General features: G+C 42.2%; 1 protein-coding gene across 2 annotated transcripts in view; it reads right to left on the bottom strand.

Annotated features, from left to right (window-relative positions):
* Positions 1-3,636: 3,636 nt before the first annotated feature.
* LOC142473306 (uncharacterized) overlaps positions 3,637-21,281 on the bottom strand; it is a 56,161-nt gene continuing 38,516 nt past the window's right edge. For both annotated transcript variants that reach the window (XM_075580502.1, XM_075580503.1), the window contains exon 5: positions 3,637-5,950. In XM_075580502.1, coding sequence (XP_075436617.1) covers positions 3,684-5,950 — 2,267 coding nt within the window. In that variant the 3' untranslated portion in view covers positions 3,637-3,683. The remainder of the gene's footprint in view (positions 5,951-21,281) is intronic.

Below are 21,281 nucleotides of genomic sequence, written 5' to 3'. Positions count from 1 at the left end.
CACTGTGTCCAGGGACCTGGCACAGTGGTGATCTCCCTAGGAGAAAGGGAATCCCACTTCAATACGGGAGGGCATACCTGGCAAAGGGACAGCACGGAAAGATGTGCGGCTAGAGCCGGCAGCTGCATGGGGCAGTCTGCTACATCCAAGCATATAATAAAGATGCCTTGTTCAAAGAAACCCCCACTGTGTGAGTGTGAGATTACTCTGCAGTGGCAGTCACCACCGAGAAGGAGTTCCTCACCAGGACCATCTCCCTGCGGAAGCATAGATCCTGATGAGGTGGAGGCGCTGCACGTGAAGTAAGTTGGACTCGTACCCACTACCTCAGCTACCTGTCCTGATGACATCCCCTAATACCATCAAGCGGGAGACTCAGGAGTCCTGTTACTCGCAGGTGCACCACCACACACGACCTTGTAATGGGGACCGGTTAGACCACACGGGCCAATGTGAGATTGGGTGGGTCAGACAAGGGGGGTCCAGCCGTTACATAATATTAACCAAATAATGAAATATGTTCCCAAGCAATAAACAAAAAAGCTGAACTCATATTCTATGGGGCATCATAATGTGTCCCGGTCGCAGGGGTGAGTCTTGAATCTCCTGGCTGGCTCGCCATTGAAAATAATAGGAAAGATTGATCAAAGATGAAGAAGAATAAAGTTTTTTTTTATTTGTTCTTATTTATATGAAACGCACTTTCCCCCACCCCCTGGGAGATGTGTGGCTATGTTGTGTGTGATGCAATGCGATACCTGTGGCTCACAGGAAACCTGAACCTCCGCTGCTGGGAACCTGGGGTGTACCTGAGTTGGTGCTCGCTAGCGCCTCCACCTGTAATGGGATTCTAGTATGTGGAATGACCCCGTTACAGGACAATAAAGAATACACACGTGTAAAGCATCACAGTTTACTATACAGCACATAGAACCAATAATAAAGATAAGATACCCACTCACAGGGCCATACCCCCTCACTGTGCCTCCCCAAAACCGTGTCCACACCCCAGTGGGGTTTACCTCAATGTACTAAGGTGCTCCAGGCACCAGACCGTCCCAGTGTCCACAGGACCAATCCCCCACCCACGTGTGAGACAGGGCTGCCCCACTAGCCCGTGTATGGTCAGTGCACTTGGTGAGATGAGGTACCTGCTGGGTATGTCCACACCCGGGCACGCAGCGATGCTGATTGGATCCACGGATCCAGTATATCACACAATAGGTACTATATCAATTGTTAGTACCCTGGTATAGTGGTTTGGCTTATTGTTATTTCTGAGATTATACCTGCATTTGAGCGCTTCAGCTATTTTCTACATGGTAATCGCGAAACCTCGGCCTCTACGTTGGGTGGGTCCCGCATGGATTGTACCACCATATGCAATGTTTCTTTGATGCAGGTGTCTGGTCCCAGATCACCTGATGTCAGGGTGCAGCTGTGTCCCTCACTCTGGTACTACAGGGCAGTGTCCCTATCTATGGGCCTAGCTGGGGCCTAATGGGGGATCTCTGGCCTAGTGCAGGTGCCACAGACACCTGCACACACCCTAACCTGATGGCATCCCAGCTCCGACTAACGTGGCTGCAGCACGCAAAATGTATCTATATTCCCCTAGCAGGGGATGCTGCAGCCCTATTGGCTGTTCTGGTGCACCTGACTACCTGCCCCTATGCATGCTAGGGCCTGTAGACCCCACAGAGCCTTCTCCATCTAATGGCCGCTCGCACATCTACTCTGCGCATGCGTGGCATCTTGCGCATGCACAATCGCAGCCAAGATGGCGCCGCAACTGTCCGCAAACCTCCCCGGACTACCGGCGTTCGCCTGGTGCACGTGCACTCCTCAGCGGGCAGCCGCTTCGCCCCAGCAGCACTCCCGCCCGCAGTGGAGGTGAGGGGGACCAAGGGGAGCCCAGTGGGAGACCCTGTCACATGTAATTGTGCATTTCCTCTTATCCAACATCAAATGACATATCTGAAATATCTGAAAACAAATCTTTCCGTTCTGACGTATGTCAACTCTAAAAACAGATTCATATACTAAATCCTAGCTATTAATTTAACCAATGCATAGTTTGTTAGCATGAAATAATAATACAATTAAACAATCCTTGAAAACATCTGGGCACAAAGACTATCTTGGCCTTAGTCAGGCTTAATCTTGTTCCCAAAATATACTATAAACAATTCACTTGTTCTAACTTTCCTACAAATCAATTATTTCCATTAAATATGTTTTTCTTATATTACACAATCTCTCAGTTCTGTCTGAATAGTCCAGAGAAACAAAACAGATTCTATCAGAAAACATGGATTCCAAATAATTTTAATTACATTTACAAACTCTCTCTGCCATAACCTGCCCTTCTACTTTCTCTGCCAGACCCACCCCCTCCTCTATCTCTGCCAGACCCACCCCCTCCTCTATCTCTGCCAGACCCACCCCTTCTCTTTCTCTGCCAGACCCACCAATCCTATCTCTCTGCCAGACCCACCCCCTCCTATCTCTCTGCCAGACCCACCCCCTCCTATCTCTCTGCCAGACCCATCCCCTCCTATCTCTCTGCCATAACCTGCCCTTCCACTTTCTCTGCCAGAACCACCCCCTCCTATCTCTCTGCCATAACCTGCCCTTCCACTTTCTCTGCCAGAACCACCCCCTCCTCTCTCTGCCAGACCCACCCCCTTCTCTATCTCTGCCAGACCCACCAATCCTATCTCTCTGCCAGAACCACCCCCTTCTCTTTCTGTGCCAGACCCACCCCTCCTCTTTCTCTGCCAGACCCACCAATCCTATCTCTCTGCCAGACCCACCCCCTCCTATCTCTCTGCCAGACCCACCCACTCCTCTTTCTCTGCCAGACCCATCCCCTCCTATCTCTCTGCCAGACCCACCCCCTCCTCGTTCTCTGCCAGACCCATCCCCTCATTTCTGCCACAACCTTCCCTTCCTCTCTCTATGGCAGAGCCTCCACCTCCTCTCTCTATGCCAGACTTGCCCACTCTTCTCTCTACAATATCTGCCCCCTCCTCTCTCTCTGCCAGACCTGTCCCCTCCTCTGCCAGGACCACCCCACTCCTTTCTCTCTGCCAGACCCACTCCTCTCTGCTAGACATGCCCACTCCTGTCTGCAATGCCCGCCCCTCCATTTTCTTCCAGACCTTCCCACTCCTCTCTCTATGACAGACCTGCCCCCTGCTCTTCCTTTCTCTGACAGACCCACGCCCTCCTCTGTCTAACATATATGCTCCCTCTGCTCAGACCCAACTCTACAATACGCCCCCTACTCGTCGACCCTCCTCTCTATGCCAGACCCACCCCCTACTACTCTCTCTCTCTCTCTCTGCTAGACCAACCCCCTTTCACTCACCCTGCCAGACCAGCCCCCTTCTTTGCTCTGCCATAGTTGCCCCTGTTCTCTCTCTCTGCCACACCCAGCCATTCCTCTCTGGCAGACCAACCTCCTCCACTTTATGCCAAACCTGCACCCTCCTCTCTCTCTGCCAGACCCACCACCACTCTTTTCTCAGCCAGACCTGCCCCAACCCCACTCTTCTCTCAGCCAGACCTGCCCCACTCAGCTCTCTTCAGCCAGCAGACAGAGGAATATCATAGTTAAAAAATAATAGTAAGCATTGTTACAGCCAATTTTATTACTGTGGTATTGCTATGCTACCTGTTTATTGCCCAACCCTACTCTGAACAAGCAAATGGTTTCTATCTGTATGAATCCTCTCGTGTCTGAGGAGGTGACTCTTCCGGGAAAAGCTTTTCCCACACACTGTACATGTGAAAGGTTTTTCCCCTGTATGAATTCTCTGGTGTTTGAGGAGACTGCTTTGTTGACTGAATTGTTTCCCACATTCTGTACATTTGAAAGGTTTTTCCCCTGTGTGAATCCTCTGGTGTGAAAGGAGTTGGGTCTGCTGTGAAAAGCGTTTCCCACACTCTACACATGTGAAAGGTTTCACCCCTGTATGAATTCTCTGGTGTCTGCGGAGGTTGCTCTTTTCACTGAATTGTTTCCCACACTTTGTGCACGTGAATGCTATCTTCTCCCCTGCATGAATCCTCTGGTGTTTGTGGAGAATGTACTTTTCACTGAATTGTTTCCCACACTCTGCACATGTGAAGGCTTTCTCCCCTGTATGAATCCAGTGGTGTGTAAGGAGGCGGATCTTCCGTGAAAAGCTTTTCCCACACTCTGCACACGTGAAAGGTTTCTCCCCTGTATGTATACTCTCGTGGCATAGGAGTCTGCCCCGAGTACTGAATTGTTTCCCGCACTCTGCACATGTGAAGGCTTTCTCCCCTGTGTGCATCCTATGGTGTTGCAGGAGGCTGCTCTTCTGTGAAAAACTTTTCCCACACTCTGCACATGTGAAAGGTTTCTCCCCTGTATGAATCCTCTCATGGGTGAGGAGGCTGCTCTGGGAACTGAATTTCTTCCCACACTCTGTACATGTGAATGGTTTCTCCCCTGTGTGCATCCTATGGTGTGTGAGGAGACTGCTATTTTGACTGAATTCTTTCCCACACTCTGTACATGTGAAGGCTTTCTCCCCTGTATGAATCCTGTGGTGGGTGAGGAGGCTGATTTTCCATGAAAAGCTTTTACCACACACTGCACATGTGAACGGTTTCTCCCCTGTGTGAATCCTCTCATGGCTGAGGAGGCTTCTTTGAGAACAGAATTTCTTCCCACACTCTGTACATGTAAATGGTTTCTCTCCTGTGTGAATCCTGTGGTGTGTGATGAGACAGCTATTTTGACTGAATTGTTTCCCACACTCTGTACATGTGAAGGCTTTCTCCCCTGTGTGAATCCTGTGGTGGGCGAGGAGGCTGATTTTCCATGAGAAGCTTTTCCCACATTCTGTACATTTGAAAGGTTTCTCTCCTGTATGAATCCTCTCATGGCTTAAGAGGCTGCTCAGAGAACAGAATTGTTTCCCACATTCTGTACATGTGAACGGTTTTTCCCTTGTATGAACCCTCACGTGGCTGAGAAGGCTGCTCTGAGTACTGAATTGTTTGCCACACTCTGTACATGTGAAAGGTTTCTCTCCTGTATGAACCCTCTCGTGGCTGTGGAGACTGCTCTGAATACGGAATTGTTTGCCACACACTGTACATGGGAAAGGTTTCTCCCCTGTATGACTCCTATGGTGTATGAGGAGACTGGACTTTCCAATGAATTGTTTCCCACATTCTGTACATGTGAAAAGTTTCTCCCCTGTATGAAGCCGCTCGTGGCTGTGGAGGCTGCCCTGAGTACGGAATTGTTTGCCACACTCTGTACAGGGGAAAGGTTTCTCCCCTGTATGCATCCTGTGGTGTATGAGGAGGCCACTCTTCCGTGAAAAGCATTTCCCACACTCTGTACATGTGAAAGGTTTAACCCCTGTATGAATCCTATGGTGTTTCAGGAGAATGCTCTTCCGTGAAAAGCTTTTCTCACACTCTGTACATGTGAAAGGTTTCTCCCCTGTGTGACTACTCTGGTGTCTGTGGAGGCTGCACTTCCGAGAATATTTTTTCCCACACTCTGTACACGTGAAAGGTTTCTCCCCTGTGTGAATCTTCTCATGTTTCAGGCGGTCACTATTTTGTGAAAAGCTTTTCCCACACTCTGTACATGTGAAAGGTTTCTCTCCTGTGTGAATCATCTCGTGTCTGAGGATGTCGCACTTCGTTGAAAAGATTTTCCCACATTCTGCACATGTGAAAGGTTTCTCGCCAGTATGAATATTCTGGTGTCTGAGGAGGCTGCCCTTAGTACTTAACTGCTTGCCCCACTCTGTACAATTAAAAGGTGGCATTGGTTTGTTGCACGTGTCCAACATGTGGCAGGAATCATTGGTTTTTGACTCTTTCGGACTGGGAGGAATGAACCTGCTTCTGGACATATCAGCGCTCCAGATCTGCTTCTCATTCAGGCAATTCTCTAAAAGTAGAAAACAAAAAAGACAGAACTCAAATTATTTCAATCTGTTAATCAAATTACTGAAGCAAATTACTAATGAAAATTATCACTACTTAATTAACAAGATGTACTCTTTACGCTATACCCATGGCTCCTGGATATTCAGTGGCCCCTAATGACTTTTGTTGGTGGCCTTCAAAGACTTGACATTTGTTTCTGGCAGCTCACATAGTGAATTCCTTTTCACACTTAAATAATCAATACAGTAATAAATACAAATTATATAAGTGTACATGTATGTCATCAAAATGATTAGAAAAAAGATCAAGGAATCCGTGCTCGTGCTGTCTGATGTAGGTAGAAGACAGATCCCCTTGCTGCTGGGCACATGGAGTTACTCCACAATAACTCCTAAGCGAGATAGCCTGAAGGTTTTTCTCAGAAACACAATAAAAATATGCACATAGCGCACCAGGGGTAAGTATTTGTTGCAGGTTCACTCCTTAAAACAAAATATAATCTAAACAGTCACCTAAGTGACAAAGGAAACTAGTGAAACCAACATAATAATATGTGAATCAACAGCTAACTATAAAACCCACATTGTGACACATTTTATATAAATGATAGTCAAATGACAATATGGGACAAGAAAATAAAAAATATACCCCAGAGGGGGGTGGATGGGGGGCGACACTGACCATGGAATTGGAATAGCAGGATGCCAAGGACTGCACCTTCACTTGGTAGTGTGGATCCTCTGCTGCCACTTGCTGGTCTCTGCCCCAGCCAATGGATGTGCGTGCTGGAACAACCTCACGTGACCTCAATGTGGTTTAGAACAGTGTGCTTCATCAGGGATCATGTTGGGGGCTGTTCGCGCGCCTTATGAATCCCCTCCAGTTACTTAGGTGACAGTGTTTAGATTATATTTTGTTTTAGATTTGTTATTTTACCTGTCAGGTTCAGTGAACCTGCAATAAATATTAATGCTATTTGGTCCTGACCCCCGGTACGCTGTGTGCATATTTTTATCGATCATCAAAATCATTATTAACATTGAACTTGTCCATGAGAAGTAAAGTTAAGGAACTCCTGATCTATCATAATAAGGAGAGAATGAGATCAACAAACCAGACAGAAATCTACAGTGTAAAGATAGATGGGAGAAGACTACATGGGCATCTAAACCAGGCCCAATTACTCCATTTGCAGTAACTTTTTTTGTCCCAATCAATAAACTACTATTCATCCAATTTCCAAAGCGCACTGCCTGGGTGCGATACACCTCCCTTCCCTTCTCTCACAGTCAGGCTGTAGCTGAATACTGTACGGCTGGTTTCCCTCTGCAACATTTCCACAATCTGCCCTTTTCAAAAACTCTTATGCATACCCTCATTCTCCCCACTGTCATTATACAGGGATAACCAGACTACCAGAGATAATAAAGCACCAGGCAGAACACAAAAGTGTTAAATAAACTGGAGTTTATTCGTCCAAACCCAGCAGTAAACCGCAGAAAAAGAACACAGCAATAGCTTACCAAATTAAGCATACAAAGTCTTAACTTGCTAGGTAGATGGCGCTGCCGAAGTTAGCTTACCCTTGTACTCTGTGAATTTATCTGTCCATACTCCAGTAATAAGTGCCCACCACAGGGTCCACAGTTCACACCAGGTAGTCTTTAGACACTGAGCCTACCCAAGATCAACTATGGCGCCCTGGTCAGTTTTGGATTAAATACTTTCCCTGCCTCCATCTGAAAGCATGTAGGACTGGGTGCTGACCAATCTGTGGAGACCTTTCCTCAGCTAAACCAAATCAGGAGCCGGCACTCAACTGGTGGGAACAATCAAGCTGGAGCGGTCCAGTGATGGAGGATGGCCCTCAATGGGGAGGGTGGGGGGGGGGGGGGTTGGAGAGAAGGTAATATGAACTAATCATTAGAGACCGAGCCGATGGGATTAGGACCTAGGTACCACTACACGGTTTCAGATCCATTCTTCCTGCACAGTGGGATGCATCGCTGCCAGGGGAGGACAATACTCCAGCTTTAGTGTGTACTCTACAAGCTGGCCGACATGTTCCATATCTGCCAACAACAAATTGCATATAGATTCAGTTCAAACCAGAGCTGATTAACAACTCCATTAGTATCACCATGTAGCAATCATATTGTAACCTGCTACATGTGATGTCTAGCTCATATAGCCATATACTTAGAAGGAACACTAATATAGCCTAATGGAATGAAAGATCCTCACTATTTGTATCTAGGGATCAAAACATTCTCACGCGAGACTGAGGAGTTGTTTTAAAACATCAGCTGCACTATATACAAAGTAGCAGTTATCTTGTCATATTCTGCAGCTTGTATTACTCTCACTGATATATAGAAGACACATTAGTGAGGTTAAGGTGTGTAAGTAAACCTCACTTGCTGTGTGTCTGAACACAATGTCATTGGGCTAAACAATAGGTGCATCAGAGAAACTTCCTCATATTTCAGAGGGATTCATACAACCCGGTTTTGAGGCATCACTGGTGTATACGGCATACATCTCCTGCGGCTGATGTCATCTCACCATATATCATAGCATTAGGCTATATTAGTGTGCCTTCTAAGTATATGGCTATATGAGCTAGACATCACATGTAGAAGGTTACAATATGATTGCTACATTGTGATACTAATGGAGTTGATAATCAGCTCTTGTTTGAACTGAATCTATATGCAATTTGTTGTTGCTACTTGTGGTAATAGTCACCAAGCATTGAAAGTGATACTATAAATTTACCACTGTCTGTTACTATAAAGTATAACCTGGCAACTATACCTGATTATATAACAGAAAAGGTGCTTGATAGCGCTCTAACAAACCCAATAATGTGCATATAATTTATATGTGAAAAATTAAATAATAAGTGCCCAAATGAATAGGTGCCAAAATATAATGACAAAATATGTGACAATATACAGTGAACTAAAGTGCTTGATTATAAGAGGCTTAACAGACACACTCAACCCTTGGTATGAGACTGTTTCAAAAGTCTTGCATATTGAATTCTTCCAAAAGATGCAGAGGCGCGCAGCTTGAAGCCATGCAAAAATAAAAAGACATCACATAGTGTAGAAATGTCATAAAGTGAATATAGTAATTATGTGGGGAGCTCACGAATGGCTACTCACATAAAAGCAGCAAAAAGGAGCAGTCATCCAACTTTGAGGGGGTGGATGTTCCCCATGGTGTGTGCAGCAACTACCAGCAACCGATCTCCAAGAAACAGAGAACAGACCATATAATGTTGACAGCAAAAATATATTCTTATAACATACTACAAATGGAGGCTTACACTTAGAATGATAAAAAACAGCGTGATCAGCAGCAGATGGCAGGTATCACTGATAGGATGATAACGCTGTTTTTTTATCAGTGATACCTGCCATCTGCTGCTGATCACGCTGTTTTTTATCATCCTAAGTGTAAGCCTCCATTTGTAGTATGTTATAAGAATATATTTTTGCTGTCTACATTATATGGTCTGTTCTCTCTTTCTTGGAGATCGGTTGCTGGTACAGTGGCGACAGCCTTTATTCTAACTCGGCTAGATCCGCGAATTTCAGATTATCCCGTTTATGTGCGGTTTTGTGTCGTTTTAGCCCGAGTGAACTGCGTTATTTTCGCACCCATGATATTAGCATTTTATTCTCGCTGTCTGCAATGCCGTGTAAAAACTCAGGGGGGCGTTTGCGAGCTGTTGTCTTTGAACCCTCTCTACCGCCCCGTTAGAGGGTATAGAGCTAGCCTAGAATTTATTTGGGATACATACAGTACTCCTTTTTGGTTTACCCTTCCTCCACCTGATTTTAAATTCGTTGCTAACATAGGATTTATGTATTTAGGACCGTATATTTTAATTGAGGATCTCTCCCAATAAATTTGTTTTTAACTTAATTTCATAACACACATTATTAAAATTATTGTCTCCATCAGGTTCTAATTTTTAGACTATTTAAATCAGTATAATTAACTGCACTGCAAGGTATTTCAACTTATCTTCTGTGCAATGCAGTACATCTTTCCCACACCATTCCTTTGAACATGTGTCTGGTTTGAATCACATTCCTGCTTTCTTTATGGTAACGCTTTGGAAAATTCCCTCTCGAATTTGATTTGCATAGGGCATCAACCTTGATATTATAATAATATGAATAGCATGTTTTTGTATAGCGCTGTTAGTTTCAGTATACAGTACGTTACGCTTTGCATATACAGTACATTTTGCAGGCACAAACAATGTACTGTTTGGTTTTGGTGCCTGAGGCACAGGGAGTTAAAGTGACTTGCTTTTTATGTACGTACTGTATTTGGGTGTTTATTGATCAATTTATTACAGTATGATGAACTGCCTTTTGAAATTACTGTGCTGTACTCTACAGTACAGTGTGAAATTTCTTTGAACTGCAGCACAACTAATCCTTCACCCCTCCCCCATGCACACACAAACTATTTTAGACAGACACCTCCACAGTGTTTTTAATCCGTCCGTCCGCAGCCGAGCAACAATAGCCTGATTATCCTGATTGCGCCAGCGTGTACTCTGAGCCTCTTTGAGATGGTAAACTAGCTGATTAGTGCACATGACTCATCCAACCCCCTACCCCCAAACCCTTTGCGGCTTTCTTTATGGTAACGCTTTGGAAAATCCCCTCTCGAATTTGAAATGTAAATCTGATGTGCACAGCATTGTGAGAATTGAGAGTAAAAAAAAAACATTAACTGATTCATGTTGTTTTTTCATTCATTCTTATACTGTAGGGGGGAGGGGGTGTGGTTGTTTAATGATTAAGATTACCAGGAATGTGAATAAATATTTATTTTATTTCATCAGGATAAAAAAAAATACAAAGATAAAAATAATCATGAATAATACATAAAGCAGTCTTTATTACATTCTTCTGGCAGATTGAAATTGGATAAACATTTACAAAACATTTGTAAAACAGAGAAACATGAAAAATGCACATTTATATGAATATTAATTAATATATACTGTAATGTACTGTATAATATATATATATATATATATATATATATATACTGTACTGTATATAGAAATATTATTTTTTCCGTCTGTATCCTGTTCCTCATACAGAATGAGAAAAAAGGTTAAACCGGCGCCAAAGGGGGGGTAAATACCAGACCAGTGGAGGGTGTGACAGTCCAAATACAGTCCTTGGGATGCTGAATAGTGATGATTTCAACTCAGCAGTGTATATGTGGAAAAAAGAAAAGAAAAAGATAATGGTGCAGTAAATCAACACAGGGGGGGGGGGGGGGAAATGCACAGATAATTTACAGATAATGACAAACAAGACATACAAACATGAAACAATAGCACGGCCTAAATATTAATAAAAAGCAATTTATTTGTGTGGAAAGTGCATGAACCGCATCCGGAGGGGTAAAATTACAACCCTACTCACAGAATGCTGGAAGGGTACAGGCAATGATCTGGTGCGTGCAGCTGGGCTCTCAAGATGGCGACCGGAGCACTTGGGCTGGCGTCTACACGTGACTGGAATGCCAGGCTGGTGACTCAGATGACGGGACCTCTGGGCGGACGTGACGTCACCTCCGTTGTAATTTCTCCACCGGCTCACAGGTCTCCAGTCCTCCAGTCCTCCTCAGCAGCCGCAATATCGCCGCACCGGTTTTAAAACACTTTTCAGAGACTGCAGATTTCTCCTTAGGAACTGCAGACTTCTTCCACACAGTGAAACACTCTAAAAACTTGGAACTTCCCAACGCGTTTCGTACGCATGCGCGTACTTTTTCAAGGGATGTGCTTGTCTAATAGTCTCCATGGTATATATACCATCAGTCCAAAGTCCTGGTTGGTTAATTGGATGGCATTAACCCCACTTAGGGCTAATAGATCACAGCACATGAACAAAGGCCTGTTGCTAATCAACATACATTACAAACATATAACATTAATTGGGATAACAGAAAAAAGAGAGGAAAAACATTAAAAACATTTAAAAAGACATTTAAAAAGACATTAAAAATATACAATGGCAGAACAATGAATTAATGACTTAAAATAGAATGACGCAAATAAATAATTATAAAAAGGCTTTGAGTTCAAAATCGATATTCATTCCTTTAGGGGAGAGAGTTTTAAGTTCATATATCCAGTAAGCCTCACGTATACTGGCCTGCTGGAGTCTACTCCCCCCTCTGGGGTTAACATCAACTTGTTCAATTGCCTGACAGATAAGACCCTTGGGATTTTGATCATGGTACAGAGAGAAATGGTGTGAGACACTATGTGTCACTAAGCCCTTTTTAATGTTGTAAATATGCTCATAGACACGTCTCTGGAATGTTCTCCCTGTTCTGCCCACATATTGCAAGCCACAAGGGCATTGCAATAAATATATAACATATGTAGAGTGGCAGTTGATGAAATTATATATAGGGTAACTCTTATTAGTAACACTAGATGTAAATTTTTTTGAGTTTTTACTAAATGAACATGCTACGCATTTTGCACAGGTGAAGAAACCTTTTACATTCCCTCCTAGTTTCTGCTTTTTTTGGTTCACCGGACAACTGGGGGCTAATTTAGATTTTAAGTTATTTGCCTTAGAAAATATAATATTGGCTTTTTTTGGAAGGATATCTGCCAATATTTCATCTTGTAATAAAATAGGCCAATGCTTATTTATAATTTGTTTAATTTTTGGCGCCATCTCATTGTATTGAGTGATGAACGCTACCTGGTTGTGACGTGTATTTATTGTTTCCTTCTTTTTGACCTCATATTGAAGTAAAGTGTCCCTATTTATCTCATTTACCTGATCAAAAGCCTCATTTAATTCAACCTCTCGATATTTTCTATTAATGAATTTTTGTTTTAGATCTTCTGCTTGTTTCTTAAAAATCTCGTCTTCTGAACAGTTACGTTTCAGACGTACCAATTGTCCCTTTGGAATGTTTCGCAGCCACTGTGGATTATGGTGACTATCCGCGCGCACATAGTTATTTGCCTGCACAGGCTTGAAAAAGGTTTTTGTGTGCAATATATCATCTTTGACATATATGTGGAGGTCCAAAAAGTCAATGTGTTCAGTACTAAAACTACAGGTGAATTTTAAATTAAGGTGATTGTGATTTAAATATGTGCAAAAATCATTTAAAGAATCCTGAGTGCCTGACCAAATGAAAATCACATCGTCAATGTAGCGCCGCCAGAGCACCAGGTTTGCTTCTAGTGGACAGTTGTTCCAAATGAACTCCTCCTCCCAACTATCCATAAATAAGTTGGCATAACTAGGAGCAAACCTCGTACCCATGGCGGTACCACATTTCTGAATGTAATAGTGGGAATTGAAGGTAAAGTAATTGTGTGTTAAGATAAACCAAATACTTTCCATCAGGAAATCCCTCTTAGTGCGTGAATAGCCACTGGAGTGTTCCAGTTTGCGAGACACGGCCTGGCATCCTTGATGATGGTCAATAACTGTGTATAAGGATGTTACATCCGCTGTCGCAAGAATGTATCCTTGCTGCCATTTCAGATCTTTTAAAATTTGTAGCGTATGTGTCGTGTCTCGCAAATAGGATCTACCACCGGTGACTATAGGTTGAAGATGGTGATCTATAAATTGTGAAAGATTTGAAGTGAGGGAAGAAATACCAGAAATAATAGGTCTCCCCGGAGGTGCAGTTAAATGTTTGTGAATTTTAGGTATAAAGTAAAATAACGGTGTACGTGGAAACTGAACAGATAGAAATTTAAACTCATCCTCACACAATGCCCCACTATCTACACCAGAAGTCAACAATTCTCCCAGTTCGGCTTTGAAATGCACCAAAGGGTCACTGTTAAGGGGGAGGTATGTGGTCTCATCTCCCAGTAATCTCATGGACTCTTTTAGATAATACTCTTTGTCCATGACCACAATACCCCCACCCTTATCAGCCGATTTGATAACAATCGAGTCATTATTCTCCAGATCTTGGACTGCCTCTTTTTCTTTAATATTAAAATTATCTTTTTTGATTTTGTAAGTTCTACATGAGTTCTCTAGATCCATGCTGACCATTTCTACAAAGGAGCTTACTAGATGTCCTTGCGCGAACTTTGGATAGAACGTGGATGCTTTTTTAAAAATCTTTTCTTGAGGCTCCGCAGTGCTGCGTACCTCTTGAATGGGATTGGTTTGGTTAGTAATTTTATCCCTAGCAAAATATTTTTTCAGGGCGAGTTTGCGGGCAAATTTGTGAACATCTATGTAGAGATTAAAACTATTTGGTCCACAGACTGGAGCAAACTTAAGCCCTTTGTTGAGTACTTTTTTCTCAATATCGGTGAGCTGGTACTGACTTATATTAAAGATATTCGGATACTCTTTTGTAGTTTTTACCCGATTTCTACTAGTACCTCCTCTTCTCCCTCGGGTCCTGTCTTTCTTTTTTTGTAGTTTAGTGGAGGTTGGATTTCTGATACATGTTTGATTATTTCCACCTCTGGGAAGATGTGATCTCTTTCCTTCCTCCACTCTAAAAAAGAGAAATTTGATTTAATGGCTGGTGTGGGGAGTGGTGTATACGAGATGCTCTCCACATCACTCTCTGATCCTATATCCGACAGCAGTGTATATCTATTGCTGACCGGAATGGGAATTGATTGAGGTAATGTTAGTGCATCATATCGTTCCTTAGCTCTTTTTTGTTGCAGATATAGATTTTTATCATGCAAAGGTTGCTTAATCGGAACGAACGGTGTGGGAACCAGTACATTACTAGAGGATTTTTTTGGGGCATTATTAACTCCCTTTTGTATATATCTGCTCCTTTTAGCATTGGATTCTTTGGATCCTATCGTTACATTGGGTTTCTTATTATCTACATTTATAGCATTAATCTCCTTAGATTTCTTTGCCCAATCTCTCTGACAACCAGTGTCATAGTCTTGTTTATCCCTAAAAAAATTTTGTTGTTTAATTTGAACTATCTCTAATTCTGCCTGATCTAGCCTTTTCTTAATAGTCGGTTCTAGAGCGAGCAACTCCTTGTTATCTTTATAGGGATCTAATTGGATCTTCATATCTAATATATGGCCATCCAATTCGGCTAGGGTTTTCCTCCGTTGATGCACCAAAAGCTTCATGAGAGAGAACGAACATTGGTCTAATATTTCATTCCATTCCCTCATGAAGCCCTCATTATGCGCATCTCCGGTGGGTTTTTTCCGAACCCTAAGCCCCCTAGGGATACGGTGATTTTCCAAATACTTGCTCAGTGTGGTGGCTTCCCACCATTGTTTGCTTTCTAGCATAAGTGTTTTTTCTAGCTGAGCAAGTATTGGATGAAAATCTTCAGTCACACTTTCTATACCTTGGACTGAGTTAGGGTCACTAAAGATATGATCAACATTGACATTGTGACGAGATCTTATGAACAGCGAGCTCATGATGACACTCAAAATGAATAAAATATAAATAAAATAAAAGCAGCTAACACCAAATTGTACAAAACAAACAATCACAGAAAAAAGGTAAGGTGCAAAACAGCGCTAATGATATTGATTGAAATTAAATAAATGTTCAGGCAGCCAGGTGGATGACTGGTAGTACAACCAGTCAGGGAAGCAAAATGAGAAAAAAGGTTAAACCGGCGCCAAAGGGGGGGTAAATACCAGACCAGTGGAGGGTGTGACAGTCCAAATACAGTCCTTGGGATGCTGAATAGTGATGATTTCAACTCAGCAGTGTATATGTGGAAAAAAGAAAAGAAAAAGATAATGGTGCAGTAAATCAACACAGGGGGGGGGGGGGGGAAATGCACAGATAATTTACAGATAATGACAAACAAGACATACAAACATGAAACAATAGCACGGCCTAAATATTAATAAAAAGCAATTTATTTGTGTGGAAAGTGCATGAACCGCATCCGGAGGGGTAAAATTACAACCCTACTCACAGAATGCTGGAAGGGTACAGGCAATGATCTGGTGCGTGCAGCTGGGCTCTCAAGATGGCGACCGGAGCACTTGGGCTGGCGTCTACACGTGACTGGAATGCCAGGCTGGTGACTCAGATGACGGGACCTCTGGGCGGACGTGACGTCACCTCCGTTGTAATTTCTCCACCGGCTCACAGGTCTCCAGTCCTCCAGTCCTCCTCAGCAGCCGCAATATCGCCGCACCGGTTTTAAAACACTTTTCAGAGACTGCAGATTTCTCCTTAGGAACTGCAGACTTCTTCCACACAGTGAAACACTCTAAAAACTTGGAACTTCCCAACGCGTTTCGTACGCATGCGCGTACTTTTTCAAGGGATGTGCTTGTCTAATAGTCTCCATGGTATATATACCATCAGTCCAAAGTCCTGGTTGGTTAATTGGATGGCATTAACCCCACTTAGGGCTAATAGATCACAGCACATGAACAAAGGCCTGTTGCTAATCAACATACATTACAAACATATAACATTAATTGGGATAACAGAAAAAAGAGAGGAAAAACATTAAAAACATTTAAAAAGACATTTAAAAAGACATTAAAAATATACAATGGCAGAACAATGAATTAATGACTTAAAATAGAATGACGCAAATAAATAATTATAAAAAGGCTTTGAGTTCAAAATCGATATTCATTCCTTTAGGGGAGAGAGTTTTAAGTTCATATATCCAGTAAGCCTCACGTATACTGGCCTGCTGGAGTCTACTCCCCCCTCTGGGGTTAACATCAACTTGTTCAATTGCCTGACAGATAAGACCCTTGGGATTTTGATCATGGTACAGAGAGAAATGGTGTGAGACACTATGTGTCACTAAGCCCTTTTTAATGTTGTAAATATGCTCATAGACACGTCTCTGGAATGTTCTCCCTGTTCTGCCCACATATTGCAAGCCACAAGGGCATTGCAATAAATATATAACATATGTAGAGTGGCAGTTGATGAAATTATATATAGGGTAACTCTTATTAGTAACACTAGATGTAAATTTTTTTGAGTTTTTACTAAATGAACATGCTACGCATTTTGCACAGGTGAAGAAACCTTTTACATTCCCTCCTAGTTTCTGCTTTTTTTGGTTCACCGGACAACTGGGGGCTAATTTAGATTTTAAGTCATTTGCCTTAGAAAATATAATATTGGCTTTTTTTGGAAGGATATCTGCCAATATTTCATCTTGTAATAAAATAGGCCAATGCTTATTTATAATTTGTTTAATTTTTGGCGCCATCTCATTGTATTGAGTGATGAACGCTACCTGGTTGTGACGTGTATTTATTGTTTCCTTCTTTTTGACCTCATATTGAAGTAAAGTGTCCCTATTTATCTCATTTACCTGATCAAAAGCCTCATTTAATTCAACCTCTCGATATTTTCTATTAATGAATTTTTGTTTTAGATCTTCTGCTTGTTTCTTAAAAATCTCGTCTTCTGAACAGTTACGTTTCAGACGTACCAATTGTCCCTTTGGAATGTTTCGCAGCCACTGTGGATTATGGTGACTATCCGCGCGCACATAGTTATTTGCCTGCACAGGCTTGAAAAAGGTTTTTGTGTGCAATATATCATCTTTGACATATATGTGGAGGTCCAAAAAGTCAATGTGTTCAGTACTAAAACTACAGGTGAATTTTAAATTAAGGTGATTGTGATTTAAATATGTGCAAAAATCATTTAAAGAATCCTGAGTGCCTGACCAAATGAAAATCACATCGTCAATGTAGCGCCGCCAGAGCACCAGGTTTGCTTCTAGTGGACAGTTGTTCCAAATGAACTCCTCCTCCCAACTATCCATAAATAAGTTGGCATAACTAGGAGCAAACCTCGTACCCATGGCGGTACCACATTTCTGAATGTAATAGTGGGAATTGAAGGTAAAGTAATTGTGTGTTAAGATAAACCAAATACTTTCCATCAGGAAATCCCTCTTAGTGCGTGAATAGCCACTGGAGTGTTCCAGTTTGCGAGACACGGCCTGGCATCCTTGATGATGGTCAATAACTGTGTATAAGGATGTTACATCCGCTGTCGCAAGAATGTATCCTTGCTGCCATTTCAGATCTTTTAAAATTTGTAGCGTATGTGTCGTGTCTCGCAAATAGGATCTACCACCGGTGACTATAGGTTGAAGATGGTGATCTATAAATTGTGAAAGATTTGAAGTGAGGGAAGAAATACCAGAAATAATAGGTCTCCCCGGAGGTGCAGTTAAATGTTTGTGAATTTTAGGTATAAAGTAAAATAACGGTGTACGTGGAAACTGAACAGATAGAAATTTAAACTCATCCTCACACAATGCCCCACTATCTACACCAGAAGTCAACAATTCTCCCAGTTCGGCTTTGAAATGCACCAAAGGGTCACTGTTAAGGGGGAGGTATGTGGTCTCATCTCCCAGTAATCTCATGGACTCTTTTAGATAATACTCTTTGTCCATGACCACAATACCCCCACCCTTATCAGCCGATTTGATAACAATCGAGTCATTATTCTCCAGATCTTGGACTGCCTCTTTTTCTTTAATATTAAAATTATCTTTTTTGATTTTGTATGTTCTACATGAGTTCTCTAGATCCTCCGGGGAGACCTATTATTTCTGGTATTTCTTCCCTCACTTCAAATCTTTCACAATTTATAGATCACCATCTTCAACCTATAGTCACCGGTGGTAGATCCTATTTGCGAGACACGACACATACGCTACAAATTTTAAAAGATCTGAAATGGCAGCAAGGATACATTCTTGCGACAGCGGATGTAACATCCTTATACACAGTTATTGACCATCATCAAGGATGCCAGGCCGTGTCTCGCAAACTGGAACACTCCAGTGGCTATTCACGCACTAAGAGGGATTTCCTGATGGAAAGTATTTGGTTTATCTTAACACACAATTACTTTACCTTCAATTCCCACTATTACATTCAGAAATGTGGTACCGCCATGGGTACGAGGTTTGCTCCTAGTTATGCCAACTTATTTATGGATAGTTGGGAGGAGGAGTTCATTTGGAACAACTGTCCACTAGAAGCAAACCTGGTGCTCTGGCGGCGCTACATTGACGATGTGATTTTCATTTGGTCAGGCACTCAGGATTCTTTAAATGATTTTTGCACATATTTAAATCACAATCACCTTAATTTAAAATTCACCTGTAGTTTTAGTACTGAACACATTGACTTTTTGGACCTCCACATATATGTCAAAGATGATATATTGCACACAAAAACCTTTTTCAAGCCTGTGCAGGCAAATAACTATGTGCGCGCGGATAGTCACCATAATCCACAGTGGCTGCGAAACATTCCAAAGGGACAATTGGTACGTCTGAAACGTAACTGTTCAGAAGACGAGATTTTTAAGAAACAAGCAGAAGATCTAAAACAAAAATTCATTAATAGAAAATATCGAGAGGTTGAATTAAATGAGGCTTTTGATCAGGTAAATGAGATAAATAGGGACACTTTACTTCAATATGAGGTCAAAAAGAAGGAAACAATAAATACACGTCACAACCAGGTAGCGTTCATCACTCAATACAATGAGATGGCGCCAAAAATTAAACAAATTATAAATAAGCATTGGCCTATTTTATTACAAGATGAAATATTGGCAGATATCCTTCCAAAAAAAGCCAATATTATATTTTCTAAGGCAAATAACTTAAAATCTAAATTAGCCCCCAGTTGTCCGGTGAACCAAAAAAAGCAGAAACTAGGAGGGAATGTAAAAGGTTTCTTCACCTGTGCAAAATGCGTAGCATGTTCATTTAGTAAAAACTCAAAAAAATTTACATCTAGTGTTACTAATAAGAGTTACCCTATATATAATTTCATCAACTGCCACTCTACATATGTTATATATTTATTGCAATGCCCTTGTGGCTTGCAATATGTGGGCAGAACAGGGAGAACATTCCAGAGACGTGTCTATGAGCATATTTACAACATTAAAAAGGGCTTAGTGACACATAGTGTCTCACACCATTTCTCTCTGTACCATGATCAAAATCCCAAGGGTCTTATCTGTCAGGCAATTGAACAAGTTGATGTTAACCCCAGAGGGGGGAGTAGACTCCAGCAGGCCAGTATACGTGAGGCTTACTGGATATATGAACTTAAAACTCTCTCCCCTAAAGGAATGAATATCGATTTTGAACTCAAAGCCTTTTTATAATTATTTATTTGCGTCATTCTATTTTAAGTCATTAATTCATTGTTCTGCCATTGTATATTTTTAATGTCTTTTTAAATGTCTTTTTAAATGTTTTTAATGTTTTTCCTCTCTTTTTTCTGTTATCCCAATTAATGTTATATGTTTGTAATGTATGTTGATTAGCAACAGGCCTTTGTTCATGTGCTGTGATCTATTAGCCCTAAGTGGGGTTAATGCCATCCAATTAACCAACCAGGACTTTGGACTGATGGTATATATACCATGGAGACTATTAGACAAGCACATCCCTTGAAAAAGTACGCGCATGCGTACGAAACGCGTTGGGAAGTTCCAAGTTTTTAGAGTGTTTCACTGTGTGGAAGAAGTCTGCAGTTCCTAAGGAGAAATCTGCAGTCTCTGAAAAGTGTTTTAAAACCGGTGCGGCGATATTGCGGCTGCTGAGGAGGACTGGAGGACTGGAGACCTGTGAGCCGGTGGAGAAATTACAACGGAGGTGACGTCACGTCCGCCCAGAGGTCCCGTCATCTGAGTCACCAGCCTGGCATTCCAGTCACGTGTAGACGCCAGCCCAAGTGCTCCGGTCGCCATCTTGAGAGCCCAGCTGCACGCACCAGATCATTGCCTGTACCCTTCCAGCATTCTGTGAGTAGGGTTGTAATTTTACCCCTCCGGATGCGGTTCATGCACTTTCCACACAAATAAATTGCTTTTTATTAATATTTAGGCCGTGCTATTGTTTCATGTTTGTATGTCTTGTTTGTCATTATCTGTAAATTATCTGTGCATTTCCCCCCCCCCCCCCCCCTGTGTTGATTTACTGCACCATTATCTTTTTCTTTTCTTTTTTCCACATATACACTGCTGAGTTGAAATCATCACTATTCAGCATCCCAAGGACTGTATTTGGACTGTCACACCCTCCACTGGTCTGGTATTTACCCCCCCTTTGGCGCCGGTTTAACCTTTTTTCTCATTTTGCTTCCCTGACTGGTTGTACTACCAGTCATCCACCTGGCTGCCTGAACATTTATTTAATTTCAATCAATATCATTAGCGCTGTTTTGCACCTTACCTTTTTTCTGTGATTGTCTGTTCCTCATACACACGAGTTGAGAGAACCGGATGTGACGTATCGGC

The sequence above is a fragment of the Ascaphus truei genome, assembly GCF_040206685.1.
Source record: "Ascaphus truei isolate aAscTru1 chromosome 3 unlocalized genomic scaffold, aAscTru1.hap1 SUPER_3_unloc_1, whole genome shotgun sequence".
In the NCBI taxonomy this organism is placed as follows: Eukaryota; Metazoa; Chordata; class Amphibia; order Anura; family Ascaphidae; genus Ascaphus; species Ascaphus truei.
This window is presented reverse-complemented; position numbering and strand designations above follow the sequence as displayed.